At 32.9% G+C, this 14,397-nt stretch overlaps 1 protein-coding gene across 1 annotated transcript in view; it reads right to left on the minus strand.

The window, feature by feature from the left end:
- LOC140059059 (dynein axonemal heavy chain 3-like) overlaps nucleotides 1-14,397 on the minus strand; it is a 62,020-nt gene that overhangs the window by 45,938 nt on the left and 1,685 nt on the right. The window contains exons 2-7 of the mRNA XM_072104876.1: nucleotides 13,131-13,226; nucleotides 12,151-12,322; nucleotides 11,746-11,881; nucleotides 8,006-8,331; nucleotides 4,431-4,593; nucleotides 2,506-2,647 (exon numbers count right to left, since the gene is read on the minus strand). Of these exons, the coding sequence (XP_071960977.1) occupies nucleotides 2,506-2,647; nucleotides 4,431-4,593; nucleotides 8,006-8,331; nucleotides 11,746-11,881; nucleotides 12,151-12,322; nucleotides 13,131-13,226 (1,035 nt within the window). The remainder of the gene's footprint in view (nucleotides 1-2,505; nucleotides 2,648-4,430; nucleotides 4,594-8,005; nucleotides 8,332-11,745; nucleotides 11,882-12,150; nucleotides 12,323-13,130; nucleotides 13,227-14,397) is intronic.

A 14,397-nucleotide genomic window follows, 5' to 3' on the forward strand; every position in this document is an offset into this window, starting at 1 on the left:
AGAGTGTAGTCAATCCAGTGTCCGTCAATCCGAAGCCAGTCAATCCAACAAAGAGTGCAGTCAATCCAGTGTCCGTCAATCCGAAGCCAGTCAATCCAACAAAGAGTGCAGTCAATCCAGTGTCCGTCAATCCGAAGCCAGTCAATCCAACAAAGAGTGTAGTCAATCCAGTGTCCGTCAATCCAAAGCCAGTCAATCCAACAAAGAGTGTAGTCAATCCAGTGTCCGTCAATCCGAAGCCAGTCAATCCAACAAAGAGTGTAGTCAATCAACAAAATGGGGTGGTGAAAGTCATCTCGAAGTCTACTAATCCAACAAACAGAGTCGTCAATCCGGTGTCCTTCAATTCATCAAATAGAGTAATCAATTCGAAGTCTACCAATCCAACAAACAGAGTCGTCAATCCAGTGCTTGCTAATTCATCAAATGGAGTAGTCAACGCCAAGTCTATCAATCCAACGAACAAAGTCGTCAATCCAGTGCTTGCTAATTCATCAAATGGAGTAATCAACGCCAAGTCTACTAATTCAACAAACGGAATGGTCAATTCAGTGTCTGCCAATTCATCAAATGGAGTAATCAACTCGAAGTCTACCAATCCAACAAACAGAGTGGTCAATCCACCAGTGTCTGCCAATTCAACGAACAGAGTCATCAACCCAGTGCTTGCTAATTCTACAAACAGAGTGGTCGACCCAGTGGTGGTAAGTTCAACAGGCACTGTCAATGAAGGAGAAACTATTGTGTTTAGACCGAGTATAACAAGCAGTCCTGTTAATGCAACACCACAATCTGGAAGCACAGTAAGTTTCTGCCATTTCTACTTCCTTTATTTCTCGTCATTCCATTTTTTTATCTTCAGTTTCTGTGTTTGAATTCCCTGTATAATTGTTCTTTTATCTCGATGTTCTCTTTTCATAGCTTTGGATGTTGTACTAGTAATTTTAAATAATCTTTATTTTTTCCATTTTGTCTTGTTAATGTTACAAAAAATGTTTTTTTTTCTCGTGTCAGTTTTTAAAAATCTAACTAAAATTAGTTCTTCAGTTTTAACAACAACCAATTTATCATTTACAACAATGTGAATAATTACAAATTTGATACTAAATATTTATCAATTTGTTTTAAAATAAATGAAAGTTGATTCGACAGCAAATAAATTGTCATACTGCAGGTAGAGTTATAGTTTCAAACTTTATCATACTATAACAACCATCATGGTCAAACATAAACCCAGATTTGAGAGTATTTGATAGTATGTATGCATGCATTATTTATTTATCTTCTGTTTTTTAGACGACACCAAGTAACGTTCAAACGACAGTGAACGAGCAAGTAAACTCTGCTGTTCCTCATACAAAACAGCTTCCGCTGCTCATAGCACCTGGTAGAAGAGGTTTCGTAAGTGTTGGTGATGTCTGTATTTTTTCCAACCTAACTGTGATGGTTTACGACATGATATACTCCAAAGCAGAAGGCATCATTGCCGGTTGTATTATCTGTGTACCAGCAAATACAGGTTTGTTAGACAGAAAGAATTTTTGTACATTAAGCTGCCCTGTAAATGAATTAGACGTACTCCAGAATCCTCCAAGAAGTCAGCCACTCAGAACATTTGGTAAGGAATGTGCATCAAGATCACTGGAGATGGTGCTTATTGAATCTCTTGAAGCTGATTCTACCTATTTACACAATACCAACAAATTTAGGCTCGGACATTTCTTTTGCGATTCCTTAGATAAGATTCTAGGACATAGAAGTTTACTTAACAGCTTCTATTTTCTGTACGATGATAAAGTATTGCAATTGTTTGGACTGACAAAGGGAAATAATTTTTCTAAGACATTCTTTATGAAAAGCGACTTCCATCTTCTCGATCCTATCCTAGGATCACTCTGGGACGTGAAGCAGAATGGTGAGCTCACCTACTATGTCCAATCACTAAGATTATCCGTAGACGGTTCCATGATTGTTTGCTATGTGGATTTAACAACTACAAGGAAAAGATTATGCCACGACTACCGTTCTGTTTTTAGCTATAACACACTTTTGTTATAAGTATGTGCACAAATATTTTGTCGCAGTTTTGGTCGTAGAATGTTCATGAGGTACATGCTTCTGCATATAGTTAATGTAAATAATTATTATAAACACTGATACACATGTTGCTAAATCATCTATGTTTTACTGGCTCTGAATAAAGTTGATTCATGTTTTACTGCATATAAATAAAATTGCTATTGTTTTTTTAAAGTATTAGTTTGTGTTTTTTTAGCATTCAACGTTACTGTACAGTCTAATCCTAGCCAGGTTTTCTACAAGTGGAAACTCCAAAAATGTTTTAAAACATTCCAGTCCTCCAAAAACTGGATACCATTGTAATAGTTTGGGTTTTTGGGATATCTGGAACTTTTGAAAACTCTGATTTAGAGTTTTCTGTCATCTGTGATTTTTTATTGATGATAATAAATGTTTAAATATTGAATCAAAAACCAATATTCATACCTCAGTTACTCTTTCCAAACATTTTTTAAGGAACTTTGTTTTAAGATGTTGCGGGATGAATCGATACGCCCCTTGGATACTTCCTTCGGACAATGCTGCCACCGACTTGGTGTCAATTGAATCATGCAAAAGACTGTAGTATCTGAAATACAAGAAAAGACAACTATTTACCTGCAAATTGAAATCACGAATTTGAATAACGATACAGTGTCGTATCTGAAATGAAAAATGTACTATAACAAAAGTGCAACGCAAGTGATTGACCAATGACAAGCAACAAGTTAAATAATTCATTTATTGTGATTGCTCAAACTACTTGCATTGCGCTTGTGTCCTAGTGGGAAGCAAGGTTTGATTTGAAGAAAATACATACAAAGCGATAACATAAATTACGGACATTACAAATAATACATTTATAAAAGGTTTTCCAGGATAGCCCAAAAAGCTTATCAGCTTATTTCCATTGGGATCCTTTACAATCTAAAATAAAAAATATAAACATTACAAAGTATTGCATTAAACACGTAAATATAACAAAAACAATAATATAAAAAACAAGTTAAATTAAAGACTATGATTGACTTATATAGTTATTTGGTAGAACAGAAATGTGATTTAACATATTTCTTTAAATTAAATTTGTTTTCTATTTGCTGAATGGAATGAGGTAGGTTATTCCATGCCTTTATGCCTGTATAATAAAACGTTTTAGATATTTGACTATCAGATTTAGGAACTGAAAATCCATTGACACTACTTCTAGTCATATAATGGTGGTTAGATGAAACTCTTTCAGTTAAATAAGGTACTGATTTTCCATAAAAAATCTTATGAACATGATTAAGTTTGAGTTGGCAAATTCTATCCTCTAGACATAATTGACCGATTTGGTTCAGTTCGTCTTTACCAATATGTGCACGATTATTTTTATTTAATATAAACCTAGCAACTTTACAGACCACACAATTAAAATGCGGTTTAAGAAATCCAGAATGATTAATTCAACCACTAAAAAATTATCAAGAATATGTCAGAAGGAGCCCACAAACATCGAGATGGATCAGTACACCGAGGTAACCGGTAACTACTCTTCTGTAAGATGTACTGGGCACACAAGCCAAACGTGTATACAATGAACCTCCAGTTTTAAGTTCTTGACTTGTATTACCATCAGAACTATGATGTAACATAGCCTTGAATCTGTGCTGATTTGATTTGAAGGCCAGGTGCGGGCAAAAAATTTCTATTGATCATACATTCCAATAATTATCGATCTATAGTTTCCCCTATGTTTCATAATTTTTTGGATTTTATTTGTGTTACACGAGCTTGTTGAAAATAAGCACTTTCTTATCAGTGGGTGGATAGTTCAAATTACACAGTAAAATCTCTATTCTTTTGTACACAAATTTTGTAAATAGAGAGGCATTTTAAAAAGCTATGAAAAATAAACGGTGTGGTAAAAAATGTTATCAGATGACTAAATGCCATCCTGAGATGAGTAGTAGTAATTTTGTTTATTTTATTTATTTCATTTATATGTAATTTACTTTCTATGGACAAGAGTTTCCGAAATAAAAGATTGAATGAATGAATAATATAACTTGAATTTTACATTTCTGGTATTTTTATTCAACTTCAGATTTTTATTTTCATGCTATAGCAAAAATTATCCACCGTATATCCACTAACTTTTTTCACCTTCTAGGGAGTCACCAGACATGTTATTACATTAGGTTAAACTACCTAACTACTAAAAAAAAAGTCTTCCTGGTTTTTATGGCAGAATTATGCCAAATTTTGTATTTGACCATATTAAGGGAAATTCATGTTTTTTCATCTTGATTTCTGTTACAAATATTTGATTTATGTACAATTAACCAGATATTATATTTAAAAGTATCTATGAAAGTATCTTTGCATACCTCTCTTTATCAGGTTCATCTGGTGTAGCAGGCCTTGAGAGACCTAGGGTAGAGAATGTGTAGGAAGGGAAGACGACACTAAGAACTGCTTTAGTAGGCTCATCAAATTCTCTGCTAGATTGTTCTATATCAATGGTGCCATTCAGTTTTGTGGGCTGAGAACCTGAAAAAAATTATAATTAAATATGTTAGATACCATAGGTCGTGCGTTTGATGTACTTGGTTTCTCGGAAACCTGGATAAATAAGAACACGCCAATTGACTTATTAAATATCAATGGATACAATATGTACACTTGTAATAGAGAAGGTAGAGTCGGTGGTGGAGTTTGTCTATATTTAAAAGAACAAATCAACACCGTAACACGTGATGATTTTGTATTTAACGATAACTCCATTGATTCACTTTTTCTAGAAATAATAAACACAAACGGCAAAAATACTATTGTAGGTATGTTGTATCGACCACCAAATTCAAACGTCAACTCGTTTAAATCTGATCTAGAAGAAATCTTACATAAACTTAATCGCAAAAACAAAAACTGCTATATCTTAGGAGATTTTAATCAAGACTTATTAAAATATGACATTCAAAAAACAACACAGGAATTCACAAACATTATTTACTCAACATCTTTTAGTCCATTAATCAACTTACCCACCAGAATAACATCGTCTTCTGCTACAATTTTAGATAATATTATTACAAATGATGATAACATTTCGCATTGTAGAGTAATAGTCACTGACATTACCGATCATCTACCCATTTTCATGACAACACACTTGTCATTAAATACTAACACACAAGCTCCAATTACAAAACAAAAAATAATTAATGATACAACATTAAATAACTTGCTTATTGCTATTTCTAATGAGGATTGGGGTGAACTATATTTATGCACAGATACCAATACATCATATAACCTATTTATTAAAAAACTATCCAATCTCATAGATAATAACATACCTACAAAAAGTAATAAGCCAAATGGTAATACAAAGAAAAAACCATGGATCACAACAGGAATTTTGATTTCAATAAAAAAGAAAAATAAACTTTATAAAAAATACCTTAAAAACCCAACACAATTATTAAAAAATATATATAAAAAGTACAAAAATAAATTAACTCATTTAATTAGAATTCGGAAAAAAACAATATTATTCCAAAAAACTGGATGCAGCTCGACACGATTCAAAGCAAACATGGAAAGTTTTAAATGAAGTTCTAAATAGAAAAAAATCGAGTGTTAAGCCAAATGAGGTAATTAACCATAGTAATAAAACTTTGGTATGTGATCCAAAAGGTATGTCTGACGCTTTTAATGACTTCTTCTCCAACATTGGAAATGAATTAGCAAACAAAATACCAAATGTAAACAATTCTGACTTTAAACAATATATGAGAGAGAGTCAATCCCAATCCATATTTTTCAATCCTACGAATGAAGAAGAGGTCATTGAAATAGTTAGTCAAATCAAAAATTCAAATTCAGAAGGTGTTGATAACTTAAGTAATCGCATTCTAAAACATATTATTGCTGCTGTGGCATCTCCTCTTGTACATATCTTTAACCTCTCTCTTGAGACAGGCATGGTCCCTGATAGTATGAAAGTAGCTAGAGTAGTTCCAATTTTTAAATCTGGCAATAAAAGTGACGTCAGTAATTATAGGCCGATCTCTATTCTGCCTACCGCTTCAAAAATTCTTGAAAAAATTGTTCAAATTAGAGTAAATAATTATATCACAAAGTTTAACATCCTTAATAATGCACAATATGGTTTCAGAAAAAACAGTTCTACTTTTATGGCCGTTATAGATCTGGTTGAACGAATAACCGATGCGCTTGATAAGAAAAAAAATACCATCGGAATATTTATTGATTTGTCAAAAGCGTTTGACACCATCAACCATGATATACTTCTTAAAAAATTGGAACACTATGGCATAAGAGGCACGGCCCTTAAATGGTTTAGAAACTATATTAATGGAAGGAAACAATTTACGTCTATTGATAACACAAGTTCGTGTTTGATGGATATAAATTGCGGTGTACCACAGGGTTCAATTCTGGGGCCTCTACTTTTTATTTTGTACATTAACGATGTATTTAATTGCTCAAACTCGTTATCTTTTGTTTTATTTGCTGACGACACAAACATATCTGCATCTCACGAAAACTTGGATACGCTCATAGAACTAGTTAATGGTGAACTAAAAAATGTTTCGGATTGGTTCATGTGCAATAAACTATCAATCAACGTTAAAAAAACTAATTACATAATTTTCCGCAATCAGCGAAATCCAAGTAATTTAGAGAATGTAAATATTTATGTCAACAATAAAAGAATAGATAGAGTTAAATCGACTAAATTCCTTGGAGTACATATTGATGAATTTCTCACATATAAGAACCACATCAATGTTACAGCTAGGAAAATATCTCGATATGTAGGCATACTATATAAAGTAAGACATTTTTTACCAACCTATGCTCTCTGGACAATATACAAATCACTCATTGAACCAGTATTAAATTATTGCAACATAATATGGTGTAGCACATTTCCAAGTTATTTAGATGAGTTATTTAAACTCCAGAAAAGGGCATTACGAGCTATAACATGGTCAAAGTTTAATGATTCAATGACTGAATGTTTCTATAAATTTAAACTTCTTAAAATTGCGGATATCAATAAGTACCAAATTGGGCTTTTCATGTATAATGTTACTACTAATCAGGACGTGCGTTTTTCATCGCTCTTTATTAAAAATGGTTCTTACCATAATTATAATACAAGATCTAAAGACAAAATGATACTCAGAAAACGTAATCGTACTTCTACTAGTTTTACTGTGTCATGTGTGGGACCCAAATTGTGGAATGACTTGAATTACGAACTACAAAGTACCAAATCAATATATATATTTAAATCATTGTTTAAAGAACATTTATTATCATTTTACAAATAATTTTAAAAATAATACTTGTTGCAGGATTTAGCTTTTTTTATTATTTATGTTTTAGGTTTTTAGGCTAGTTTTTAGGGACATAGGGGGACACAACTAATCAAGCTCTTTTGAGTTTTTATGTGTTTCCTTTTCATCTTTTTTATGTTCTCATATATTGTTGTTGTATATTTTCATGATTGAGGATGAATAAAGAATATTTGAATTTGAATTTGAAATATCAAGGACAATTACATTTGAGTTTATTGTGATAAATATTTCTGACACAAAAAAAATGAAAAAATTATTGAACTATATATTGTTGAATAATGATTCATATAGGCAGACAACGTACATTTCCATTCTCAGACTTTATGACCCCATTTATGATTATGATTGGGTCCTGGACCGCTCCAGGATCGTGTCCAAATTTAATTGTTTGGTGTTTACCCTTGGATTCCAAATGATGGCCTTTACTTCAATTTCTTAAGCCCTTGGTCACGGTTCACTGCATAGGTTGGCCCAAACATAAAAGTTACTCCTGGATCCACCTGGGCAGGCCCAAATCGTAAGTGTAAAAGGGGTCTATGATAAAGAAGGCTGAGTTGGTTTGTACGTACCATTACTTTCAGGGGAACTTGATGAAATGGAAGACCCATTCTGTGATTGTCTTCGAACATTGCATGCCGACCCGGTCCGACTAGAACGTAGGCGAGGACTTGACAATGGTCTTGGATTCAAACCTGCTTCAAGGCGGTCGCTGAGATCTTGGCGTGGACTCAACGGTCCAAATCGGGGTGAAATGTCATCTTGACGTGGACTTGGTGGTGTGCTATTTATTGGCGGTAGAGTGTATACTGCAGATTGAGTTGCTGTTAAAGGTCTTTGAGTTGTTAGGCTAGCGGCAGGCTCAGAATGTCTTCGATTGTGGTTAATATCTCGAGGGCTGAAAAAACAAAATAGAAAAATATTGGTTGTTTTTATTTATATACAGTAAACCGCCATCAAGCATCAAGGACACAGGCTTTTTTACATTCTATAGCAATCAGGTTTCCCCCCGTGCACATCAGCCTTCATTAGAAAAGTTCACATTCATTTTGATTCGCTTTAACTGTATTTTGTCTTTATGTCTTTTATGTGTAAACTGACTTTGGGGTTGGGTCAACCGGCTCAGCTACAGTTCACTTAGGTTGACCCTGGTCTTCCCCAATTTGAAATAGACTGCGTAAATAATGAAATAAAATGAAATTCATCCTAATACCGGACAACTTTTGGCTCAGGGCCAAATATGTCTGGTTTTCCGGAAAGTCTGGTATTCAAAATGATTTAAATAGAAAATGAATTTAGGACTGTTTGGGAGAGTTGACTGTATACAATAATATTATAAATAGGAGTTGGATAGCTGTGTGGTTAGGACACTTGACTGTCATACAGATAGACCCGAGTTCAATTCCCGACAACTCCCAGTCCACTGAGCTGTAAATGAGTACCTGGTTAAAAATAATTGGGAGAAAAAAGGCGGCGTGGAAAGGAACTGGCCACCCTACCACATAATGCCGAGGCTTAGTACAATGAGCTCCTAACAGCTCATTCCCCTACATTCAGAGAACACAGGACTCACCTTTACCTAGACAGTATATTTATTATTACATTGGATGGTCAAAAAGTTAATTATTTTTTTATACCGGTTTATTCTTTGATAAGTGGAAATTTGTGACATGTTTTTTTTTTATCTGATTGATAAAAATGTTTGAATTGAAAATTATGAAATATTTAGTCATATGCTGAAATATGGACTGTTTTGTGTTGATGTCAATCATTGGTTTAGACACACAGACACGCACAGATACTATACGTTAATTGTCTGTATCACAAAACTCATCTTACCAATGTAAATATTTGTTGAACGCAAACATTGATAGTACTCTATTCACTGAACACATAGGTAGTGTTTAATAATAAATAATAAAACTTATACCTAATCTTCTAAAATCCCCAGGGATATGTAGACACTGTGTACAGTTGCCCATAGCAATGGACAACAAAACGTTTTTGTTAACAGAGAACAAGACATTGTGTGGGCAACACCTTAATATCTAAGGTAGCATTACATGAATAAACATGATCATGATTTGTGGTTTATAGTTTGAGATTATTATGTAAAACATTAATTGTGCTGCCATACAATATAAGGTCTAAATTTTAAGCCCCGTACAGCATCCGATTCTTTGTATTGTATCTCCACATATGGCATTATATGCCCATGATCATAGGCTAATTCTGTAATAAAATGCAACATGTTCATCACATTTGAAACCTGTATTTATGCTTATGATAGGCAATTGTCAAATGTGACACTCTATCAGCGAATTGCTTGTAAGACTGTACAAAAAAAAATTGTTCTAAATGCCAACTTTATGTCAATGGCTACCAGATGTCTTTATGAAGATGGTAACCTGAACCAGTCCCATTGTTCAACCAATTAATTATTGGACTTTATTGTACCAACCAACTGTTAAAAGGTGTAGAAGAAATTATAGGAGATCTACACTTTTCTCATCTTAGAATTATGGCATTGAAAGAACTAGCCACTTTAAATACTGTTTAATGCGATCTTAACAATTACATATGTCTAGATGCTAGTGTCTTCCTAAATTATCATGGTGTTGTTTGATAAAGTTGCGTCTATTTATAACATTATGTAAGGTACATTAAGTCAAACATTTACAGACGTACTGTGAATGCTAAAGCTACCGACACTTGATACTTCACCAGCATGTTATTCTACACTCCACTAATCGGTTCAATGAAGTAGGCAGATAAAACGACCGTACTTAAATTTCACTTTGCTGTAATTTCAATGCAGAATCACAGTCTTTTACGGATAATTAATTAAATGAAGTGTTAGATTCACCATAACAGTATCAGTAGCTTTATATCATCCGACTTAATTAGGCGTAACATATTATTTTTGATACAAGATAATTGCCCGACTTTTTTTGTTTATTATAAGTGCAATGTACTTTGAACATGTGACGTATTCTGTCTGTTTAGATTCAGGATTTATAAATATTTTAAAGATTTAACTTATTTAAATCATTCATGTGTGAGGGCTTTAAATTCAGCCTAGCAAACTAGGAATTTCCTAGTTGATTTTTCATAATTTATAGCCAGTTCATGTTTCTGGTTGTAATGTATTTAAAATAGTTTTGGCTCGAACTGCTAATTTGTAAAAAATATTATCAGTTTAAAGAACTACGGTGAACATTTAAATATTTCTTAATGTTAGTCGACCTACTGTATCTATCTATTTTCATTATAAGTTTATTATTTTCCACGGCAAAATGTCTTATATGTATTGATTTACAATGCCAACCAATTTACCGGCAACCACTTACATAATATTAATAATAGACGTCATTTCATCCAAGCACCTTTATCAAACTAAACCACGCTCATTAAGACTAACAACAGGCTTGGTTATTTTTAAGATAGAAGTATTAGTTTGAGCTAACCTTGCATTCAAAATGCAATATCAAATTACGTAGCATATTTGCTAAGTAATTTCGCAAACATTGAGTAGGCACGTTTTCTAATATGTGTGAATATGTGTAAGTGCTGGATTGAGTAAAAGTACTTTAATTAGAAGAACTTTAAAATTAAGGCCATACGAAATTAATTATTGTTTAGCTAAACATTGTTCAATAGCGAGCTTTTGATTTGCAAAAACCTACAAACAACATTATGTTATTATACCCATACAGAACATTACGATTTGCTGCCTGATTCCTCTGAACAGTTAGGTCTAATCGAAAGCTTCCATTTAATTTTTTTTTAATTTATAAGTTAGGCCATTGTTAGTTAAAGACAGGCTGCTTTGTATTTCTTGTTGTAGATGTCTCGTGGTTTTTAATCATGGGGAATATTACTATAGGCCTACAGTATTTATACTGCCTCTATCTGACCTTGATGTCAAACAGTTACCTCCAAGACTCACTCAATGATAAGCAAATAACAAAGAGCCTTGTGAGCTTCATTAATAAAACATCCATAACAATAGGGAAAGAATTAAATGTACCTGAACTCTTAAATACTAAATGAGTCTGAATGAAATGTTATCTAAACACTAGGAATGAGGATAAAAGTGATGAACAAGTCGTCCAAAGCTCTGTCTACACTATCAAACTAGTTTGATCTGCCCAAATATGGTAGTGCTATACCCAAATATGGTGATATGATATCATGCCCATATGTGGGCATATCGCATTTCTTTGTCACATAAAGGTTGATAGTGTAGACAGAGCTTAACATAGGTTGATTTAAAGTTGATTGGATGATTGATTGAAAGAATATACTCAACCTTTTTCTTGATGTAGGTCGTGTCTTTTCAGGTAGCATTATATATTCTGGTGATACCGATCGAAAGCGCACACTGTCAGAGTGACTTCTTCGCGGGCTTGTAACGGATGATTGACCATTCTCGACTGCGAGTCGTTCTGTAACGACAAGTAAATTAAACATTTAAAAACGTAGTAAAACAGAGTAACCCAGACTGGTTATAGATAAAGAGTAGGAGGATAGGAACAACATGGCACAGACATGTACCTCCAGTTTTAAGTCAGAGAAGACTTGTTCTACCACCAGGAGTGACTTGAAACTGTGCTGATTGTATAGCTATGGTTTGCGGTGCCCCTGTCTTAACCGCTTGGTCACTCAACCTGACCACTTCTACCAATTTTATTAGTTTTAATAATGAACAACATACCTTGTTTTTTCGTTATTTCATATATATAAGAGCTGGTGAGGTTACGAGCCGTTGGAGTGTAGTTGTTTGCTATGGCATCACTAACACGACGGTAAAACTTCTCTTCTTTAAAAGGTACTGCTTTCGTCCAGGCACCACTTTGTACTATTTTGGGGTTTTTACTAAACGCAGGCTAAAAAAACATTAAAATTTGATAAATATTAATAACCATTTTTTAAACAGGGGGATGCTCTTTTCCAACAAAAGGGGCAAACCTCGTCATAACCTAGGCTGGTTAAGCATATCCACTTTTTCTGATAGTCTTTAGTTTCAAAAGGGCACTTTCAGGAAAACTGACAAATTATTAATATATTATTTATAGACATATATTTTTAGAACCTTATATAAAAAATGAAAAAAAGAAAAACATTAATAAGTCTTGTTTAGTTCATTCATGTTTAAAACCAATCCCGTAAAGCCAGTTGTTTTTTCTCGGAAATGTCAAAAGAGATCACACATCCTGTATAGGCTAGCAACGCGCGTCAGACAATAGAACAAAGTTAATTACCGCAGCGCAATCACTGAAGTTCAATATTCCCCTCCACCGCACACCTGTCGTCTATATTGTGACAGTAATTTATTGTTGCTGTGATAAATCACCAAAGAATAGCCAAGGTTCCTCTTAACACATTGAAAAAAAGACCCCAGCATTTCAAGCATTTATCATTAAACTTAAATTACACCTAATTATTTTCCCGTCAATTTTATTCGTAGATGCTAAATAATTTTTTTCTATAACACCTGTCTATTAAGCAAACCTTTCAATTAATATTATTACTACTTTAAAACTTAGCAATTTGAAACTGTGGTATACATTTTGTAATCACTATTTTATACTGTAAGTAGTTAAGATTTTTGATATGATATGATCCCATCAACCAACATTATATCAGGATTTTCTGAATTTAAAATTGAGTGAGGTGTATAAATAATGATTATACCTGTCTAGCACTTAGAGGTGGCAAATGGGATATTATATCTGGCCTGTGGTTTCGTTCAAAATCATTCGGCTGTGACGGACAATGGCGTACATGAGCCTAGAAAGAAATAAAAAATGTTGTCATGGTAAATAAATCACAATAGAATTGAATACAAAATAATACAGAGTTAACTTTACTTTTACTCACAATTTCTATAAATGTCAGACACAAAAAATAAAACCCTTTTTGTTGATATTTTAATTGTATTAGTTATTTTTATTTCAAAACATAAAATTCTTAACAGTCTCATTAAACTGTTTCAAGGCAATATAAATCTTTTAGAAATAAATTAAAATCCATTTTACGACCTTACTAAACAAAACTACATATCATATTTTACAAAGTTCATTGTTCCTATCAATCAAACTATGATTTCAAAAGCTCAACTTCAATCACCTCTCTGCACCACCTCATCAATAAAGTCTAATTAATTTTCTCAGTTGTTAATTTCTCACAACCTTCGTGACATCCACTAAGATGCCAAGACAATAAATATCAATTTTTACTTCTACTCTGATAATGTTAGTACAGTAACAATGATGTACACAAGAAAAATACGATTCAATATTTTAAATATATTCATTTTGTTTCAAATTGATATTAAATGCATAAATCTGTATTGAATAATCTTATATTTTTAGTTTTTAGTTTTTTGTTATTGTTTGTCGTCTTGTTTTGTTGAGGACTCCATAACATCAACTTAGATACTTGCTAGTTCACCCTCTTGAAATATAGTGAAATAGTAAATAAATAATTTTAGTTTTCATTAAATTATTACAAATCTCTTAAAGCAAACCATTAAATAATGGTATTACCTATCTACGCATATTTATTTGAAATTAATACTGCTAAAAAAAACTGTATAATTAAAGTCTTCTGGATATCAGAATTGTAACACTAGTAGTGAAAGAATTGATAAATCAATTATATACTAGAATTAGGATGTATAACAATAGGCTTACAAAAACTGTAATGGGATTAACTTCAGAATATCTCTATCTAATCCGTTACTTAATCGGATCAATATTATCTTATCTGCGCTTTTTAACATTGTTGTTTTAGTCAAGTGTAGGGCTTAGGTATAAAATATCACCTGCACTATAAATAGAATCCTGTCAGAAGACGACATATATCTATAAATTTTATGTCAAAAAGGGAACATTGTTTATACTGTACTTTGTACTTAAGCAGTTAAATCAACAGTATGGGGGATGGTATTGTGGCTTGG

The sequence above is a fragment of the Antedon mediterranea genome, chromosome 9 (genome assembly GCF_964355755.1).
Source record: "Antedon mediterranea chromosome 9, ecAntMedi1.1, whole genome shotgun sequence".
In the NCBI taxonomy this organism is placed as follows: domain Eukaryota; kingdom Metazoa; phylum Echinodermata; class Crinoidea; order Comatulida; family Antedonidae; genus Antedon; species Antedon mediterranea.